The following is a 20,075-nucleotide window of genomic DNA, read 5'->3' as shown; positions in this document are numbered from 1 at the left end:
TTTGAATTTCACTATTAGAAGTTATAATTATGTAAAATGTAGTCATTGGTTCCAGCCCAGTGGAAATATGCAGTGTGAATTTGAATGATGAGACCACTTTAGGGAATTCACTATTTCCACTAATCGAGTACTAGCTGTACTCCCCCATCCTGTATTCTGTGAGTCAGTCAAGCTGGCTTCTTCCCTCTACATATCCGATGTTACACATGCACACGTACACACACACACACACACACACAAACACATGTGTTGTCTCTCTCATTAGACTATGTTTCCTGCAACTAGAGATTGTTTCATTCTTTATAGTTTTATCTATAGCACCCAGTACAGCGCCTGGCATGTAGGAATTTGACTGACTTTCCACTAACTCCAAGCTTCTGTCTGTTGGGAGAATGCATGAATGGCCTTTCTTGCACCACTTTCTCAGACCTCTTCTTCAGAATTAGGAATATTCCCACCTTGCCTGAGCATGGTGACTTTAACCTGATCTTCATCCCCAAACACTGACTCCCCAGCACCCCATGCCCTATTTCATGGAGTACCACAGACTGGAACCTAGACAGAGGCAGGCATTTGGTTCCCCTCCTTCTCTTCCCATAATTCCTTACATATAAATCCTCAAAACACTTTTTGCCTCTTAGCATTCTCCTTTCTCTCTCCTATAAGTTAATACCAAACAATTTAATAAAACCAGACCCCAAACAGGCCCCTCCCTGATCACCACTGTCAGGCCCTCCCTCCCTCCCAAAGATTGGCTAAATCTGGATAAATGAGTCCCCTAACATGGGCAAAGAGTTCTAACAGCTCATTTCTCAGGAAGTGAAAAACCTCTTTTAAAAATTGGGGCGGAGGAGGGGGGAAGAGTGAGGGAGAGAAAGAGTTTACAATGATTTTTTTTTTTTTACCTCCCCTGACGGTCTACAGAAAACCTCTGTGCTTTTATTTTTGCTCACTCGAGTGGTTCTGACCTGCTCTATAATTACGTTACTTTCTACCCACTGTGCTGCGGCATTTCGAGCCTCCACTACCTCTCACGGCTTCCTCGCTGGTCCCTGTGACGCTGTCACTCAAAGGCTTTCAAATCAGCGATGTAGAAATCAGAAAGAAAAGGAAAATGGTCGGAGACACAGTGAGAATAAATGCTCCTGCTTTTCTCTCTCTTTTTTTTTCCTCCCTTCCCTTTTTACCTTATTCATTTAATCTCCCTGAGTGAGAATGCGAGGCATAATGAAGGGTTGGACAGATTATTAGAAGCTGTTGATTTAAAGGGGGAGGGAAGAAAAAGCCAGAAAGAGAAAGAGAGAAGATAATTTGACATTTACCCTGACTGATCTAAACTGATTCGGTTATATTTATGGCTTATAAAGTGTTTAGAAAGATTGAAGGGGGGGGAAAACCCAACACGGTGAAGAAAAGCGAAAGAAAAAAAAATATTGACTGCAAAACAAAACTCGTGCTTTAATTCCCAACTTGCCTTCACGGAGGTTATAGCTCTGAGTTAAACCAGGGCTTGAGCTGTAGCCCAACCTCGACTTAGCCAGCAAAGGGTTGTGTATGATATGAGTCCTTACTTGAGCCTGGAGGGGGATCTTGGAACTTCAAGAGGAAGAGACTAGTGTGGGGTTAAAATTTTCTTCCATATTTATGTGTTTGCATATGCACAGCATAAAAGGTTCAACATGGGATGGCTCCCTCTGTCTCTTGTCAGTCCCAGGCAAAGAAGCTTGAAGACTGTTGTTTTAACAGGTGGGGATGTCTAATATATCTGGGGGCTGCATCCAAGGTCAGACCTCTGGGCCAGTCCCCAGCAATGGGTGAGATTGGGAACAGCAATCTCCTAGAGCAGAGAGTCTGGTTCCTCTAACTATGTAAGGACCCAAAGTCTTTCATAACAATGTACTATTGATACTATTGGGTTCTGTCTCTACTACCCAGTCCCTTGTGGACTTTTGCAAGGTAAGGAGCTTCAGAAAAATGAGTAAAGCTTCCTACTCCAAGATGGGGGGAAAAAACATGATTCCAATATGCAGAAATAAAAAGAAATGGGAAACATTTAAACCTAGAGGGAGATGGATCCTAATGGAGAAACCAAGGTAGAAGCCTCCAGGGAAAGGAACAAAGACTACAACGGAGTTCACCATCACTCAGAAAACAGGCAATCAGGAAAGGAAATGGAGCTGAGACTCCTGGGGATTGGATGTTACCTTGAACTTGAATCCTGGCTGCCTACGGATTGGAGGTGAGTAGATCATGAGGGAGTGAGCCTCCTTTTGTTCAGAAAGCTTAGGATGGGGACAAGGGAGGGGTAGAATGGGGATCAAAAAAGATGTTGCCCATCTGTAAGTAGTGACTTACCTCACCAGCTCTTCATTGTACAGTGACTGGGGAGATTCTCGGCCAAGGATGTAGACCTGGCCCTTGAAGACAGACACTTGGACCTTGCCTTCAACTCCTTCCTGGGACTTGGCAATGCAGTGACGGATAAACTCACACTCTGGACTGTGCCAGAAACCTGGAAGGGGTGAGATGAAGGGGTATACCACTCAGCTTTGGTCAGGATGCTACATCCCCAAGCCCCACTGTTCATCCTCCCAGCTCTGTGCAAGGGGAAGGCCTGGATGGTGCCTCCAGCTCTAAGGACAGAATCTACTGGGATTTTCCATGCCGTCTCTGCAAGGAACTGTCACTTTAATGAGTCTCATTCCCTGTCTAAATGGTAGAGACTAGAAGTTGGTCTTAATATCCCTTCTTACCATTTCCTTGCCACTCACAGACATCTGATGGAGGTGGGTGGGGATTGGTAGGGGGAGGGGAAAAAGAGACAGAGCAGAGCTGATATATGCAAAAGTACTAAAGTATAAAAACTGCAAAACATTATACCCATGTATAGATTGCTCTGCATCTCCATAATTAGCATTGGTTTGTGTTAATACCTGTTCTCACTAATTATTGAATACCTTTTTGTCAAACATCCATGGTGGGTTCAGCCCCGTGCTGGGTACTGTGAAAGAGACTGAAAATATGGTCTTCTATTGCTATGTTAAGGACCTCTCAGCCTGAATGAAGAGAGACCACTCATGTGCAGTCCACCAAGGAAAGGACTATTAAGTTAAGTGCAAGGTTGGGTTACTGGCTTGAGAAAGATAAGGAGTCAGGGAGGAAGTAGGAGAAATTGAGATCAGCTGAACTAGCCTGGGAGGCTTCCAGGAAAGGTAGGGCAGGACTTAGAGAAGAAGGCATTCTAGATGGGAGGAACAGTACAAGGAAATACTGAGACTAGACTGAGCACAGTGTATACAGGGGATAGTGAGAAACCACAGAATCATGATTCTGGAAGGGGACATCAGAGGTCAGCTGGTTTAATCTCTACCTGGAGAAGGAACTCCCACAACATCCCAGACCACCTCTGTTTTAAAGCCCTCCAAGGATCAAGAACTTAATAATGATGCTATTTGTGATGATCACTTTTATATAGCACTTACTAGGTACCAGGCACTGTACGAAATGCCTTACAATCATTATCTCAGTTAAGCCTCACAATAGTCCTGGAAGGTAGCTGCTATTATTATCTTTATTTTACAGATGAGTAAACTGAGGCAAGCAAAGGTTGGGTTACTTGTCCAGAGTCATGCAGCCAGTAAGTGTTTGAGGCTGGATTTGAACTCAGGTCATCCTATCCACTGACCCACTGGTTATTTAGTCAGGTTATATTCCATATTTGTACAGCTCTAATTAAATTCTTTTCCTGCTGAGCTGAAATTGACTTTTCTGGGACTTTATCCCATTGGTCCTAACTCTGCTTTTTGGGGCCAAGGAAAGCACATCTATGTATGACCAGCCTGCAGAAGGTTTGGAGAGGCCAATGATGAGAAATAACAGGGAACAGCATGTGGGGCAAGGGGGTAGTCAGAGGGCCTTAAAAGTCAGGAGTTTGGACTAATGTGGCAGGCTGGAGTGCCAGAGATATATGTTTATGATACTGACCGCTTCATTGATTTTACCTGCATAAGGAAATACTGGGTTCAAATCCCTAACTCTGTCATCAACTATGGGACGTTGGACCAATTTCTTCACTTCTAGGCCCCAATTTCCTCATCTGTCAAATAGGAGGAAGCACTCAATCTGTCATCTTGTTAACCTCACCTTCACAGGCTTCTCTTTACTTCAAAATTTTCCTGTTAGTAATAGTGGGAGAAGAGGAGAGGGGAGAAGGAGAGAGAAGAGAAACAAGTAAATGAGAGGAAAGAAGGAAGAGGGGGAAAAGGAAAGGAGATAAGGAGATAAATTAAGAGAATGCAGGACAGGAGAAGAGAAAATTCCAGGCTGGGTGAAGAAACAGTTTTGGCTCTTTTCTCAGAGAACCATTCATTTCAGGAGAAAGCCCCTGGCCCTCATCCCAGACCTCGGGAGTCCCCAGTGCTGAACAAGAGCTCGGGGGAAGGGGAATGACCTGGGGCCTTTATCAGAGCACAGATCAAACTCCATATGGCCCAGCAGTCTCTCAGGTAGGCTCACCTTCCTCATTCCTTTATAAAGTAACCTTATTCTGGCAAGGCCTTCTCCACTTTCTTCCTGCCTCTCTCATCAGGCTTCACAGAGAGATGACAAGCACATCTGTCTGTCTGAACTCCCATTGTCATTGGGACCTCCATCTGTGCTGTGGGGTTCCTCTCCATGATCCCCCATCCAATGGGTGACTTCATTCCTACTCCCCTGCATAGAATTTTCTCAAATTGAGAAGCTTCAGTTTAGTTTACAGTCATACAAGAGACTTGAGAGGCGTTTCAGGGGAAGTGGGGGTAGAGTTGGGGGGATCTGAGCAGTAAAATCAGGGGGCACAAAAGCCCTATTCCAGTAGTTTTTCTCTACTGACCCTGATGAGTTGTCCTAGAAAAATGACAAGATTTACAGCCTGTTTCTCATCTATAAGATGAAAAGGGAAATGTGATCTCTAAGGTTCTAATATTTTATGTTTGATGGTCTACCATTCTGTGTTCTCAAGTCTCTCCCAGATCTAATATTCTATGTTCTAAAAGTTCCTTTTAATTATGATAATCGTGGTTCTAATGTTTAGTCTCTTGGGGTACAATTTCTATACGTTTATTTCTTAATAGATGGGGGGATGGCATTTTGTTCGTTTTTTTCAAACTAACTCTTATAAGTTTCAAGGCCCTCAATTATAATAATACTTTCTTTACAACAATAATAAGATTTACACTTCTACAATTCTTCCCTTCCTGTGAGGTAGGAAGCATAGGTTTGAGTGGAAGGCCACGCCCAAGCCAGCACCCTCACTTTCACTGAATGCCAAGAGCAGGTACGTAGAAATTAGAAGCTGGGAAGGCTTATAGAATCATAGAATGATAGGACACAGAATTCTGGGTCTTAGATCATCTAGTGCTGGGGCCAAAGGCCAAATCTAACCTGCTGCCTGTTTTTGCACAGCCCATGAACTAAGAATAGTTTTTACATTTTCAACTACAACTTTATTTACAATATGAGTTTAATGCACCTCGATTTTAAACTGTAACAACCATCCTAGCTCATGGGCCATACAGAACCAAGCAGCAATTAGGATTTGGCTTGGAGGCCATAGCTTGCCAATCCCCAATCTAACCTAATCCCTTTATTTTATAGATGTGGAAACCTGTTGCCCCAGAAAAATAAAGTGACTTGACCAGAGGTGGGACCAGAATTCCAATTTTCTGATTTCCATTCAGATTCTCTTCCCATCATTTTACACTAACTCTACAAGAGTAGGCACATACATTCTCAGACCCCCCTGGCCCACCCAGCCAAAGACACCTAAGACAGAGGGCCAGGGCTGCACTGGAGGGGACTCCTGGTCTTCCTGGGAGCAGGCCTTTAACTAAATAAAGATAATTAGCCCATTAAGTTCCCAGACCTGGAAGAAAGGCAGAGAAATGAACACAGGAGATAGAGAGGCAAGGAGAAAGTCATGTCTTTAAGTGTCTGCAATGGTCACCAGCTTCAGGTTTATCTCTCTGATCTCTCCCAAGCAGGTGTCATCCTAAAGCCCACCTGGGAAGAGAGAAGCCAAGAGGTGTTGCTAGGGTAGAAAGAGAAGGCTGGGGAGGGGTGAGATGGGAGGGGATTGACCTTGGAATCCTCAGAGAAGGTTAAGGAGGCTAGAAGGATGCAACTGACTAAACCTGCTACAACTACTGAAATCATTTGCATTGTTTTCCATTTTAAAGCTTGGTTCGACTGAGTCATAGCTACAGAGGTACCCCAGCACCGATGCACACAGACAAGGCTCCTCTCCTAAGTGAAGAACAGAAAGGCTTTATCACCCAGCTGAATTTCAGCTTTTTGAAGGGAGCTGTCTCCTCATCCCTTGGTTATTTCTCTTATCAAAGTCTAAAAGTAATGAAGCAGAGGAAAGGAGACCATTTCGTTGGTTGGTGGCTGCTGCTTGAGAGGGGATTCTTGAGGGACCACAATACAACGAACCCATCAATGACCCACCCTTTCATAAACAGGGCAGACAAGAAAAGCAGGGTTAGGGAAGTCATCCTGGGGCCTGAGCCTATGGAATTGGGGTGGGGAAGGATTTGTTCAGCCTTTTGCTAAGCAGAATCTCAGTTTCTCCATTTGTAAAATAAGGGTCCTCCTATGATCACTGCCATAAATGGCAGGATAAGATGTTTGAATCTTTAGAAATCAGAGTGGCTCAAAAGCCCAACCCATGGAATGTCAGAGCTTGGGAAAACAGCACAATGTATCAGGAAGAACACTAGATTTGGCTTCAGAACAACTGAGTTTAAATCCTGCTTCTGACAGTAACTGTATGATCTGGCATAATTCACCCACCTCTCCAGGCTTCTGTTTTCTTATCTGCAAAATGAGAGGGTGAAACTCAATCCATTTTAAGGTCCCTTTCAATTCTAAAGCCTACGTATAGAGTTTTAGAGACCCTAGTTATCTGTGACCCTAGATAGAGAGTTGGACAGAACCTTAGAGGTTCTAGTCTAACCTTTTTTAAAATTACATATGAGGAAACTGAGGCCTGGAGAAACAATTCTTTCTCAAGGTCAGTGAGTCAGAGCCAGAGCTACGGCTGGGTTTTCTGATATTCTGCTCTTTCCATTGCCATTATGAAGCTCTCTCTGATCACTGAGCATCAGTTGTTTTTCTACAGAGTAAAGACTGTACATGCTTCACTCCCTAGCTTCAAGAAGCTAGGGACAAGACCCCAGACACTGGGGATGCTGGGTGCAGCTGGAGTTGCCACTCAGACTTAAATAAGCCCCCTCTAACTCACGGTTCCCAAATTAAAAAACTCACTGAATGATTTCCCCTCCTAACTTCTCAGATGGAAGGAGGTTGAGGGGGGAGATCGGGGAGGGAAGGAAGTCAGGAGGATCCACGCCTACCTCCTTCGAAACTCTTTCAGCAGCTTCTCAAACTACAGGTGCTCCCGCCCCCAATTCCTGCTCCTTACTCCCCACCAATTGCCTTAATGACGCTCCCACTTTGTAACCAAAATCCACCTTTCAACATTTAAATCCCATGGAGCAAACGAGGTTGGTGGGAGACAATGGCATTTAAACACCTGGCCCATACCTGGGGGGGGGGCAAGGCAGGGGAGTGCTTGGCTTCAAAGCTGCCTTCAAACAATGAGGAGAAAATAAACTCAACTAGCAATCTCTAATCCCCTTAAACTCTGAGATGAGTTACAATGATTATGTAGTTTTAAAAGAAAACAAAAATGGAGAGAAAGAAGAGATGCTAGAAACAAGCTCTCTTCCTATTGATCATACCTTGGTTTTGACAGGGCAAGGCTTTCTGCAGCCCTAAAAGCACCAGCAATGTCCTCACACTGACCCTCCTCTCTCACCTAGGAGTCAGTTCCTGCCTCCTTGAAATACCAAAGGATGGTTCGGAGAATGTCAGCTTCACAAGTGAGGGATGTACCCACACATGCTGGATCCCAGAATGTGGAATAGTAGGGCTAGAGGAGACTTTAGTTTCTACCTAATACAATCCCTGCATTTTACTGGTGAGGAAACTGAGGCCCACAAAAGGGAAAGGAGGTCACACTAAAGTTAATTAGCTTCTGTAATGTGCTTTGGAACCTTCACCTATGAACTTACCTAAACCTTGGTTAGCCAAATTTTGATTGAATCCCATTTTTCCTTTTGCTCAGAAGCATGATGTAATGGAAAAGGCTCAACATGGTGGGTCAGGACACCTGAGTTCAAGTACATCTGCGGGAGCTTGGGAGGGTTCCATACCCTCCCAGAGCCTGTTTCTCCTCTATAAGATGTGCAGGGAAATGTGATCTCTGAGGTCCTTTCCAGCTATAATATTTTATGGTTGGTGGTCTACCGTTCTGTTCTAAAATCTCTCCCAGATCTAATATTCTATGTTCTAAAGATTCCTTTTAGTCACTATAACCATGGTTCTAATGTTTAGTCTCTTGGGGTACAATTTCTATACATTTATTCCTTAATGGATGGGGGGATGGCATTTTGTTCTTTTTTCAAACTAACTCTTATAAGTTTCAAGCCCTTCAAACCCTTTCTTCCCACAAAGTTTTAATATTCTAGGCTCTGGGGAAGGGCAGATGGCAAACTCGCTCCCCTCTGTCCACTACTCTTTCCAAGACATGTTACTCTTTCCCATATCCTACCTACCTAACCTTTCTGACTCACATTTGATAAGAATCAGCGTTCCTGAAACCAACCACATGGAGGTTCTAGAGGCGTGAGCTGCCCCAACTTTGAGCAGGGATATGAAGGCCAAATTGGAAGAACCTTATCCCAACCTGATATCTAAAGGAATTAGTGGTGCTCTCTTCTTCCTTTTCCCTTGTCAGATATCTAATCCCCAAATCCTGAACATCACAGAATTCTAGATCTAGACCTCAGGTGTCATCCTGTCCTACCCACTGATTTTAAAGATAGAAAAACTGAGGTCCAGAGAAGGAACGTGACTTACCCAAAATGACTCAGCAAATATGTGACATACCTGAGGCTTGAGCCCAGGTCTTTCCACTGACCTAAACTGCCATGTCTATCTCTAAACATCCCCAAATGCCCACAGCTCCCAACTAAGAACCCTCATCTCCTCTTATCCAGTTAATACACCTTGAGAAGGTGGTCCAGTGTGAGGAGGCTGGGAGGAGGGAGGAGGTAGGAGGGCAGGCCCTGTGAGGAAGGTAGCCATTTTGTTTGAATGAAGTCCAAAGATGGGGGAGAAGGGAGGAGGGAGGCACACGTACCATTGTACACCAATTCGGAGAATTTCAAGCCTAGGCCCTGTTTGATTTTACGTACTTCTCGATCCATGGTGAAAGCCTCAATGTCTAAATGAGCATGGTAGAGGATCGTTCCCGCTGGGGTCTCGTAGATACCTAGCCATTTTTCCAGGCAGGGGGAAAAGAGAAAAAAGACACAAACGCATGAAACCCAAACTGTCAGCAAATGACAAAAAAAATAATGACTTCTCTGACAAGAGAAACGCCAGTCGGACCCATTCACTCCCAGCTTGTTGCAAAATGCATCTGTCATTATACTCATGCTGGGGCCAAGACAGTCCACTCCGCACCTTGTGGAGAAAATGTCTAGATTTTCCTCTTTGAAGGGGCTCTCTGACGATGCTAAATGACAGGGTTTTGGAGCAGTCCCCCTTTTCTCCCCCCAAAGCATGCCCACCGGTCTACAGCTGAAAACCTGTAATTAAATGAGTGATGGTAGAGCATGGGCCTATGGATACAGGGCCCCAAATATCCTTTCCTCCCCTCTGCCAGTGAAAAGGAGAAGGGGATGGGCAGGAGAAAATACACAGATATAAATGCACATAATGTGCATGTTGTTTAGTCGTTGTTGGACTCTTGGTGACCCGAGTTGGAGTTACCATGGCAAAGATACCAGAGTGGCTTGCCATTTCCTTCTCTAGCTCATTTATAAGCAAACAGTTAAGTGACTTGCCCAGGCTCACACAGCTAGTGAATGCCTAAAGCTGGATTTGAACTCATGAAGATGAGTCTTCCTGATTCCAAGACCAGTGTTCTATCCACTGGACTACCTGGCTGCCTTTCAATGCATGCATACATACATTCACATGCATATATATATAAAATGTGTACATGTATATGTATATCTATCTATCTATCTATCTATCTATCCACACATTAATCCATGGGCTGATGGTTGGTATAGTGGATAGAGTACTGGATGTGAGTTCAACTCTTACCCCAAACATTTATAAGCTATGTGATCCTGAGCAAGTCACTTAACCTTTCTTAGCCTCAGTTTCTACACCTCTAAAATGGGGATAAGAACAGTCTCTTCCTCATAGGGTTGTTGTAAGGATCAAATGAAATGAGATGTGCAAAGTGCTTTATAAACTTTAAGGTCTTATAGAAACATTTACTATTACGACAAGGAGGGAAGGACATAAACTCAGTTCTAGCTTCTGTTGAAGCTAACACCTCCCCTCATTTCCCTCCTCAGCTCTTTTATACATCACAAAATATAAGAACTAGAATGGCCCTTCAAGGTCATCGTGTCTGACTAAATTTACAGATGAGGAAACTGAGGCCCAGAGAAGGGCCTTGCTCAGTGTCACTGTTCCATCCAGCTCACAACACTGCCTCTTGTGGCTTTTGTCCAAAAGTAATACAATTCTGATGAAGGGATAGTAATGTGTGTAACAGTCGCTTGGAAAGTAGGAGAGGCTACAACCTTGGGAAACGATGTGTTGTTGTATTAACAACAACACCAACAATAAAAGTGGTATTTATCCAGTACTGAGCTAACATTCTACGGTTATAGGCAAGTCACTGACCCTCTTAGGGTCTCTGCTTCATGATCTATAAAATAGAAATTATAATCCCTGCTTTACCTACCTCAGAATTTCTGTCAGAAAAAAATGAGAGAATGGATTTTAGGGAAAATGCACCCTCCCAAAAAAGTACAAAGAGCTAGAAACTATAAGATATTGCTATTATCACATTTTTAAAACCTCAATACATCTGACAGTTTTAACTCTATTAACAGGTTCTGTTGACCAAGTAAGTGACAGTTTTTGACTGTTGGAAGGAAATCTAGTGATAATGATAGAAGTATGGTGAATTGTAGCTGCTATGGCTTAAAAATTGACATGAATATGGCATATACTCATTTGCAAACTGTAGATGTCATCCAAGAACTGGGACTGAATCCTACTTCTCACATTTACTAGCTGTTTGACCATGGGCAAGTCATTTAGCCTTTCTAAACCTCAGTTACCTAATCTGTAAAATGGGGATAATAATACCTATAGTAGCTACTTCACAGGGTTTTTGTGAGAATCAGACTCATTGATATATGTGAAATGCTTTGTCCAACCCAACTATATAAATGTCAGTTGTTATGAATAATAGCAATAATAATATATTATCATTACTATGTAGCATATACAGTAATAGTTTACTATGGTAAGTAATAAGTGCACAAGACTCATTTTTCCAATTCTTCAGGGAAAATGCTTATCCCGTGGAGGTCTGGGCCCCATTTCTGGACTCTGCTAACCTGTACCAGTTATGTGAATCCCAGCATTGCAAAGCTGGAAGAGACCTTAAATATTAACATTTCAACCCCTCATTTTACACATGAGGAAACTGAGGCCCAGAAAAGTGAAATAACTTGAGGTGATCAAGTTAATGCCAAAACTGAGACTAGAACCCAGGTATCCTGACTCCAAGTTCAGGGCTATGATCTCTCTTTTCCTTGCTATCAGAGCTACAGACCAAACCCCAGCAATTGAGAATTTCCAATAGCCAGGATGCTGAGTTCTCACATCTAACCTCAGGGCTCAGAGACACACAGAGAGAAATCATAAACTCCCATCTCAAATCTTCAAATTTTTATTTTCTTCCTGTGACTAAAGATTCTCAAGCCATGTCTACACACCCTTTCAATGGGCCAGAAAGGTCAGGGTAGGGTAGAATCAACCCTGTTTCCTAAGCCGGGAAAAGAGAAGTCCAGAGAAAGGAAATTTCTTGTCCACGTTTGCCAGTGGCTGGAGGTAGGAGACTGGAAGAGGTCTCGAGGCTAGCCCATATAGAAGGAACCCTCCCCCATCAGAGGGGCTGTGGTCAGCGGGCAGTACTGGGAGGGGAGAGGGCTGGCAGCTTTAAAGGTCTGCAGAAACTGTCCCCAGAGAGGGAGTCTACTGTACCCTTTCCTAGCCGCAGGGCATTTGAGGAAAGATTCAAAGGGGGAGAAAAGTCAGCTACAAAACACATCAACACAATTAATATTCCTACTCCTTTCCTTAGAAGGTGTTAAAGTTAATTGTGACTGATCAAGAAGCTTGTTTTTGGAGCTGCTGCTTCTGTGTGTGTGTGTGTGTGTGTGTGTGTGCATGCATACACACATTAAAAAAAAGATCTCCCCTCTGTTCTCCACAGGGGGTGGGCTGCAGATGATTTCTCTGTGTTTCTTCTGGGGAAAAAAATAAATTTAAAAAAAAAATCCATGACAGAAACCTGATGCTAAGAGACTCTAGATTTGGGGCTTTTGACAGTCAGCGTATGAACCACTGCGCAAAAGGAAGAAGGCGATGACAGCTGAACCTCTGGTGTCGCCGTGGAGGAGACAACAGACATCTTCAAAGTGACATTCGAAGCGTCTCCAAGTGTCTATTTTCATCTCTCCGTGTTTACAGGAAAAAGACAGGGGTGTCAGCATTTGTGACTGGAGGGCCTTCAATCACACCCTAATTACTGTGGAGGAGGGGAGTGGGGGGAGGGGAGGAGGAGAGTGGACTGGGAAAGAGTGGGGATACAGACAGCTGTTTCTGCTTAAAATGCCCTCATTTGTAACTGCTACTGCCCGTTTAGCGCCAACTGAGCAGTTTCCTTGTACTGACTAGGATCTGTCTGTTCGGTTGGGGTTGGTAGCTTGGGCTTCCATTCCAGCACCAGCAGCTCCCACTTCCATCCCACCACCCTGCGGTGGCCTGGAGCCATGAAAAAACAAAATCCAAAGGCTGGTTCTAGTTAGGGAGGCTGAGTTTTCTGGAGGAGGAATGTACCCCCTTTGCATCTTCCCTATCCCCATTTGGGTTGCCAGGCGGAAGCATATCAAGCAGCCATGGAGGGATGAGGAAGAAAGGCAGGGGCGGGGTTCAGTGGGGAGGGCAGAGTAAGATGGGGACTTCTCTCTGGGGGTCTGGAGCAGCAGGGGAAAGAGAGGTCCTAGTGGGAGGTGGAGAGAACTGGAAGGATCTGAGTCCTGGATTCTTACCGGGATCTCTGGCTGAACGAAGGCCAAGCCTATGCCCGTTGGGCATACTCCTTGCTTTATCAATCTCCTCTAGGTCTCTCATTTTGATTCAAGCAACCTCAGTCACAAGAACCACAGAAGAATCTAAGACTCAAAGGGTAGCACAACCTGTAAGTGTAACCCTGTGCGTGTGTGTGAGTGTGTGTGTGATTGTTTTGGGAGGAATCAGCATTGCCTTATGGTAAAGAGTGAGTGAGTGATAGGGAAGGAGCCTTTGAGTCAGAGGAATGAAAGGATGAAAAGAGGAAGCTGGAAATCCCAGAGCAAAGAGTGCAAAGTGGGACTAGAGGGAGGGAGCAGGAGAATGGACAGTGGCGGGGAAGGCAGAACTGCAGAAAGAGAAGGATTTAAAAGAGAAAGAGAGGGAGGTGGATGGAAGAAGGAAAGACAAAGTAAGGCAAGCAGAAGCAGGAGAGAACACAAACCCTTCTCTCCCTCGTCTCTTCTTTTCCCCCCACTGATTTCATTTACTCCACTTAATTAGCCCCCCTCTGGAGTTAAAAAGATAATTTGATAATGAGGACGTGAAAAGACACAATATTCAGGAAAGCAACTCCATTTGCAACCTTCTGCGCCCCTGCCGGCCCAGCAGAGTAAGCCCGGAGTTCACTATCACCAGCAGCCCCATGGTCAGGGGTACCCCCGAGCAACCCAGTGACCCCACTCGGAACCTTTGGACAAGAAAGAGCCCAGCCCCTGAGACCACCAGCTCCCCAAGCAGAGCCTGGGACAAGCCCACTGGCCAGCCCCTCCCTTCTGCCGCCCTGACATCAGTCTTTAATGAATTTTCAATTACAAGCCTTGTAAAATCAATACAAATGAATTTTTTTCCATGTTAGGTTCTGGACAATAGCTTCATCCAGACACTGCCCTCAGTGTAACTGACGATTAACCAGTTTCTCTCATTACCTTACACTTAATAAAAGCCCCTTCATAGCCAGAATCAGGCACAGCCACATTAATTTATGGTCTTTCTAGTTCATCAGCTAATCAGTTAGCTAGCTAGCTGGGATAGAACTAGACTGGCAGAGAAGAGGTTTGTGGGGTTTTTTTTCAAGTGAAAATAACCTCAAACCAGTCCCTATCTCCCCAACGTTTTTTTTCTATAGTTATTTCTCAACCCAGGAAGAGACAGGGTCAATATACAACTCTGTTCCATAGTATGTTAGAACTGTGGAAAGTCCCTCAGAGACCATTCATCTAGTCTAATAACAAAGGAGGAAACTGAGGTCTATAAGCAGGAAGGAGCTCAACTAAAGTCATCATAAATTAATAGTAGTTTGTGACCTTGCTTTCCATTTTTAAAATGCTGTCCCAAATTCCATGCTTCCAGGATAATCTTCCCATCAAAGGAATTGTAAGTACCTGGACCTTGTTTGGGAAACATGTCCCCTTGGCCCTGGCCACTCAGTCCAGTAACCTGACCTGGAGGGGAAGTCTGCGTCCCACAGCTATGGGGAGTGGTAGGTAACTCAACCTGCCTATTTCTCATTTTCTGCTGTTGTAGGTACTTTCAAGCACTCTACTTCAGAAACTGCAGAGAAACCTCAGACACCCCATACACTATCCTGTGTCTTCGGCCTCTTCTTTTACTGACATGTTTGCAATCATCCCACTTCTTGGGGTGGTTTCGGGGAGGGAGATAGGCCATAAGCAACCTATCCGCTGTAAAGGGCAGGCCTAGACAAAAGGACATTTAATCAGATGTTAATGTGGGTAAAACAAAGGCAGAAAGGGATAAAAGGGAACAGCTAATTAGTCATATTGTTAGCCAGCTACAAATTAGACAGGAACTTCCCCAGAGATTTTAAATTAGGTTGTTTCTCATGGATTGTGTAGTCTATGGGAAAAAAAAGAAAGCTAACCCTACAAGCCAAAAAACAAGACGCCATCTCCTTTGTTTCTCCTCCCTTTGGCTCACTGCAGCCCTTTTCATGTGTACAGAAGAACCAACAGTAGCCTTACAGTCTTCCAACTGCTTTCATAAAAGTAAAATTGGAACTGGAAGGACCATTGAGATAATCCAGACCAGGGTTTCTTAATCTGGGATCCATGAATTAAAAAAAAAAAATCATTTGATATATTTCAATATAACTGGTTTCAGTTGTTGTCAAGTCATTTCAGTCATGTCCTACTCTTCATGAGCATATTTGGAGTTTTCTTAGCAAAGATACTGGGGTGGTTTGCCATTTTCTTCTCCAACTCATTTTACAGATGAAGAAAATGAGGCAAACAGAGTGAAGTGACTTGCCCAGAGTCATCTAACTAGTAAATGTCTGAGGCCAGATTTGAACCCAGATCTTTCTGACTCCAGGGCTGGTGCTCTTTCCACTCCAACACTTAGCTGCCCCATTGGTTTCAATATAGTTGGTTTAACTAAAATTATTCTGGGAAGGACTCCACAGGCTTCACAAGATTGCCAAAAGGCTCCACTATGCAAAAAAGGTGAGGTATCCCTGATTTAAAACTGCTCATTTTACAGATAAGGAGCTAGAGAGGAGGACACAATGAAGAGACTATCTGCCCAAGGTCACACAGTGAATTAGGGATAGAGCCAGAACCAGGACCCAGATCTTCGAGTTTCCAGTCTTACGCTCTTTTCTCTCAGTATCAGTTACCAGATGGGCATGCCATGCTCTTTATGAATCTGCAAGCCTTCTTTACAAAGCCTCCTTTTTCTTCTCTTCCCAAACTAAAGCTAACAAATGTTGGATAAGATTTGCATTGCCTGATGCCAAATTGCAACTGATTCTCAGGTGATACACAGAAATTGTTTCATAAAACATATGGTCCTCTGCACACAAGGATATGTGTGTAGCCTTGATCTGGGTGTAAGGGTGGATGGTATCATTTAACTCATTCTCAGACTCCCTGTCCTATTGGTCATACACATAAATTTAGTGAAAGCAATTGGTTTTTTCCCCAGGATACCATATTTAGTGGGGACTGATAAGAATTAAAAGTTCTTCAGCAAAGTAGAAACAACAGAGCTTAGATTTTAGTGAGCAAAAATAATTCCTTAAAATAGAGAGCTATCAGATGATGGGCTAGGCTGTCCCCCATCAACAATGACCTCCCTAGCATCGGTTTCATGCTGGTGTCCCAGGGCTTCTGTCTCTGTCTCTCCACTGTGTGTCCTACTCCTTCTCCTCTATCTCCAACCAAATAAGGGCCTGCTTCATGCCACTTGTCCTGAGGGCAAAAATCCTAGTTATACCTCTGAGTACATGCATTTTCAGGCTGTATGATTAGCAGCAGGGATGAGATATACTGAGCCTTCCACACTCTTGTCCAGTTACTGAAGTCTACAAGACCTGGGTTTGAATCCCTCCTCATGCACTTACTAGCTTTATGACCTCAATAAGTTATTTAACTTTCCTCTACCTCAGTTTCCTCATTTGCAAAATGGGAATAATAATGGTACCTAGCTTCACAGGGCTGTGGTGGAAAGCAAAAAAGATGATGTATGTAACAGATTTTGCAAAGTGTTATACAAATACTAGTTATCCCCTCCATGAGCAATAGTACATATTCTGGGGCGGGTTGAGCTTGTGATTGGGATGGAAGGCTCAGTTTGTAGGGGTTCACCTGGGACCAATGTTAGTAGCTCAGTCTGGAGCCTTGGTCCAACATTCGATTCAAAGTAATTCAACAGTTAATTAAGTATTTACTAGGTACAAAACTATCATCCACGGATACAAATAGATATCATTGATTTGAACTGAACTGAATGTCGGGCAGTTCTTGTTAGCCTTCTATAGCACTAGCCTTCGTAGCTGGCCAAGTAGTGACTGTCTCAGGCTGATGAGCTCGATGGCTGGAGACAAGTACGATGAAATCACGAATGAGAGTTCCTGCCATAGCTCTTATTATCTTATAATTTTACATGTATATGTAATTATATATATAATATGATTGGATTATATTATTATCTTATTATGGGATGGGGTAAAGGAGAAATGCAAAGTATACGCTAAGCAAGTGATTCTCAAATGTTTTGGTTTCAGAACGCCTTTACGCTCCTAAAAATTATCGAGGATCCCCTTCCAAAGAGCTTTTGTTTATTTGTGTCACATTTATTGACATTTACTGCTAGAAATTAAAACATCCCAGTATTATTATGAAGATGATTTTGACCTTGGAGATCCTTTAAAGGGTCTTGGGGACCCTGGGGCAGTTAGGTGGCACAGTAGATAGAGCACTGGGCCTGGATTTAGGAAGACTTCAGTTCAAATATGACCTGAGACACTTACTAGCTGTGTAGTGATCCTGGGCAATTCACTTAACCCTGTTTGACTCAGTTTCCTCATCTGTAAAATAAGCTGGAGAAGGAAATGACAAACTGCTCCAGTATCTCAACCAAGAAAACCCCAGATGGGATCATGAAGAGTTGGACATGACTCATCATATTTTGAGAACCACTGCTTGAGGAAAATTTTGGAGGTGGAGTATCTACTGAAACTGAGGAGGCAAAGAGGGACTGAGACGGAAGTCAAGATGGTCTGCTTAGGCACTTTATTGTAGTGAGACCTCTCAGGAGGACTCTAACACCCTTGCTAATGCTACTCCTTGCTCCATTAGGCACAATATTATCTCCTTGATTTTTACCACCTACTATCATGCTAATGTTTCAGTGCAACTTAAGTAGGCAACCCTGCTAATGATGTATAGGGTTTTAATTTTTTTTTATTTTTCACCCTAATAGTGCCCAGGTTCTGAACTCTTGGAGCCTGTTGGTTCTGGCTGGGGGTGGTAGGGATGAGGAGGAAGGGAGAAGACACTACTTTCCCAGTGCCCATTCTTGTATCCTTCTCTCAATTTTGAATAAATCCTAAGGGTCAGGGCCAAGTATCAGCTGGATGATCTCTGAGGTCCCTGACAACTCTCAGTACACAAGTTCATGTCTTGGCTTAGATATTAAGTCTCCGTGTGACCTAGGAGAGGACACTTAACCTTCTATGAAAGCCTCAGTTTCTCTACCTATACAATGGGGCTAACAATCGCTGTCTGGCCCATCCAAAGTTTGTTTTGAGGAGCAGCTGGAAGAATTGTTGGGAAAGTACACAGTCGTTTGCATGTCATCTCATTTGGACCACAAGCTTTTTGAGAGATTGTCTTTTATTCTTCTTATAGCCCCAATGTTAACCCCAATGCCTAGTATACAGTAGGAGCTTAACAAATCTTCATTTACTGACTGATTGAAAGTGATCTGAAACTCATTCTGAACTACCCCTGGCAGTGTTATAGCAATCAATTGCTGGGATACAGCCCCAGGACTCCAGAGGCAGAGCAAGGTGGGGTGTGATCAAATCAAATGACATAACATATGTCCAGTGTTGGATAAACCTGAAAGCACTATCTATCAGGCTAGCTATTATTGGCAGGGCTGCTTCTGCCTCTCTGTCACAAAGAAGTAGCCCCTTAAAGTCCAAGAGAGGGATGGGGAGGCCCAGAGACTCGAGGGAGCAGCTTCTATCTGTTCTTCTCTGTGGCAGAAGAGAGATAATGCCAGGTCTAGTAAGTTCTAAGCCCTTTCCAAACAACCCCACCTCCAACTGCATTTTCCATATTTACAGCCCTGATAGGAACAATGCCTTTAACTCAGACAATGGACATCTCAGGTTTTCAGACTCACCAATGTCACCAACATCCCTCCTCTAGAGTCCAAATGAGGATAGAGAACATCTAACTGAAGACAAGCTCCGTGAGGGCAGGCTTTGCTTCGTTTTTGTATTCCCCAGTAACTTGCCCAGTGCTTAACACATAGTGGATGTTTAATAAACACTTGTTGAAATAAATAAATGATGAAAGGACTAGAGACCATGACAGATGAGGATTTTTTGAAGGTATGTGAAGCCCAGTAAAGATTTGGAGGGACAGGACAATGGTATTCAAATGCAAGAAGGGCTGAAAAGGGATTGGGTTTATTCTGCTTGGCTCCAAAGAACTAGGAACAATGGGCAGAAGTTGCAGAGAGGGACATTTAGGCTTAATATAAGAAAAAATAAATCCTAAAAGAATGACCCAGCAGTCAAATGGGCTGCCTTGGTGCATTCTTAGTGCATTCTCTTTTCCTGCAGGTCTTTAAGCAAAAGTTGGATAATCATTGGACAGGGATATTGTAGGGAGGTTCCTATTCAAGTCTAGTTGGACTAAGTGGCAACTGAATTCTTTTTCAGCTTTGAGATTTTATGATTCTGCCATTCTCCTTCCTCTTACATGTTCTCAGAGCTTAGGAAAGGAAGCCACAATCTCTGCATGGGAAAGGACAGTGGGTGTGTCCTGTCATTTTCTTAGGTTGAGCCCGAAAGACAATTACCCCCAAACCTTTTGCTTAAATCCTAATTTCAATTCTACTTATTTTTCCATTCTTGTTCTCAGAAATGGAGGCTCTTAGATGCAGAGTGCTGGCAGTGGAAGGGTATAATGATGGGCAGGAATCTCTACTAGGAACCTGTTCCTTTTCAGGCAGACTCAGAGATGGCACAGAATCTCAGCATCCTAGAATCTTAGATCTGAAAGGAAGCTCAATCATCCTTTTACAAATGAAGAAACTTGAAGCTCAGATAGGCTAAGTAATTTGCCCAAGACCACAAAATGAATGGATGCAGGGTGAAAAATAAGGGGTTTAGGATAATACATGGAGGGCAGAATCATAAAATTCACTAAGGAAGGCTGAGAGTGATATCACTAATTCGTGGTTACCTACATATTATCAGAGATAGACTCCTAAACTAGAAGGGGTCATGGAGCTGGCCCAAGAAGGTGATTATGAGA

General features: G+C 43.6%; 1 protein-coding gene across 5 annotated transcripts in view; it reads right to left on the bottom strand.

Annotated features, from left to right (window-relative positions):
* The window catches only part of ASS1 (argininosuccinate synthase 1), an 84,770-nt gene that overhangs the window by 9,742 nt on the left and 54,953 nt on the right, over nt 1-20,075 (bottom strand). For all 5 annotated transcript variants that reach the window (XM_072632722.1, XM_072632726.1, XM_072632724.1 and 2 more), the window contains 2 exons: nt 9,248-9,379; nt 2,356-2,512 (listed from right to left, as the gene is read on the bottom strand). In XM_072632722.1, coding sequence (XP_072488823.1) covers nt 2,356-2,512; nt 9,248-9,379 — 289 coding nt within the window. The remainder of the gene's footprint in view (nt 1-2,355; nt 2,513-9,247; nt 9,380-20,075) is intronic.

Source organism: Notamacropus eugenii, chromosome 1, assembly GCF_028372415.1.
Source record: "Notamacropus eugenii isolate mMacEug1 chromosome 1, mMacEug1.pri_v2, whole genome shotgun sequence".
Taxonomy (NCBI): domain Eukaryota; kingdom Metazoa; phylum Chordata; class Mammalia; order Diprotodontia; family Macropodidae; genus Notamacropus; species Notamacropus eugenii.
The sequence above is the reverse complement of the archived record's forward strand: the minus strand, read 5'-3'. Positions and strand labels throughout refer to the sequence as shown.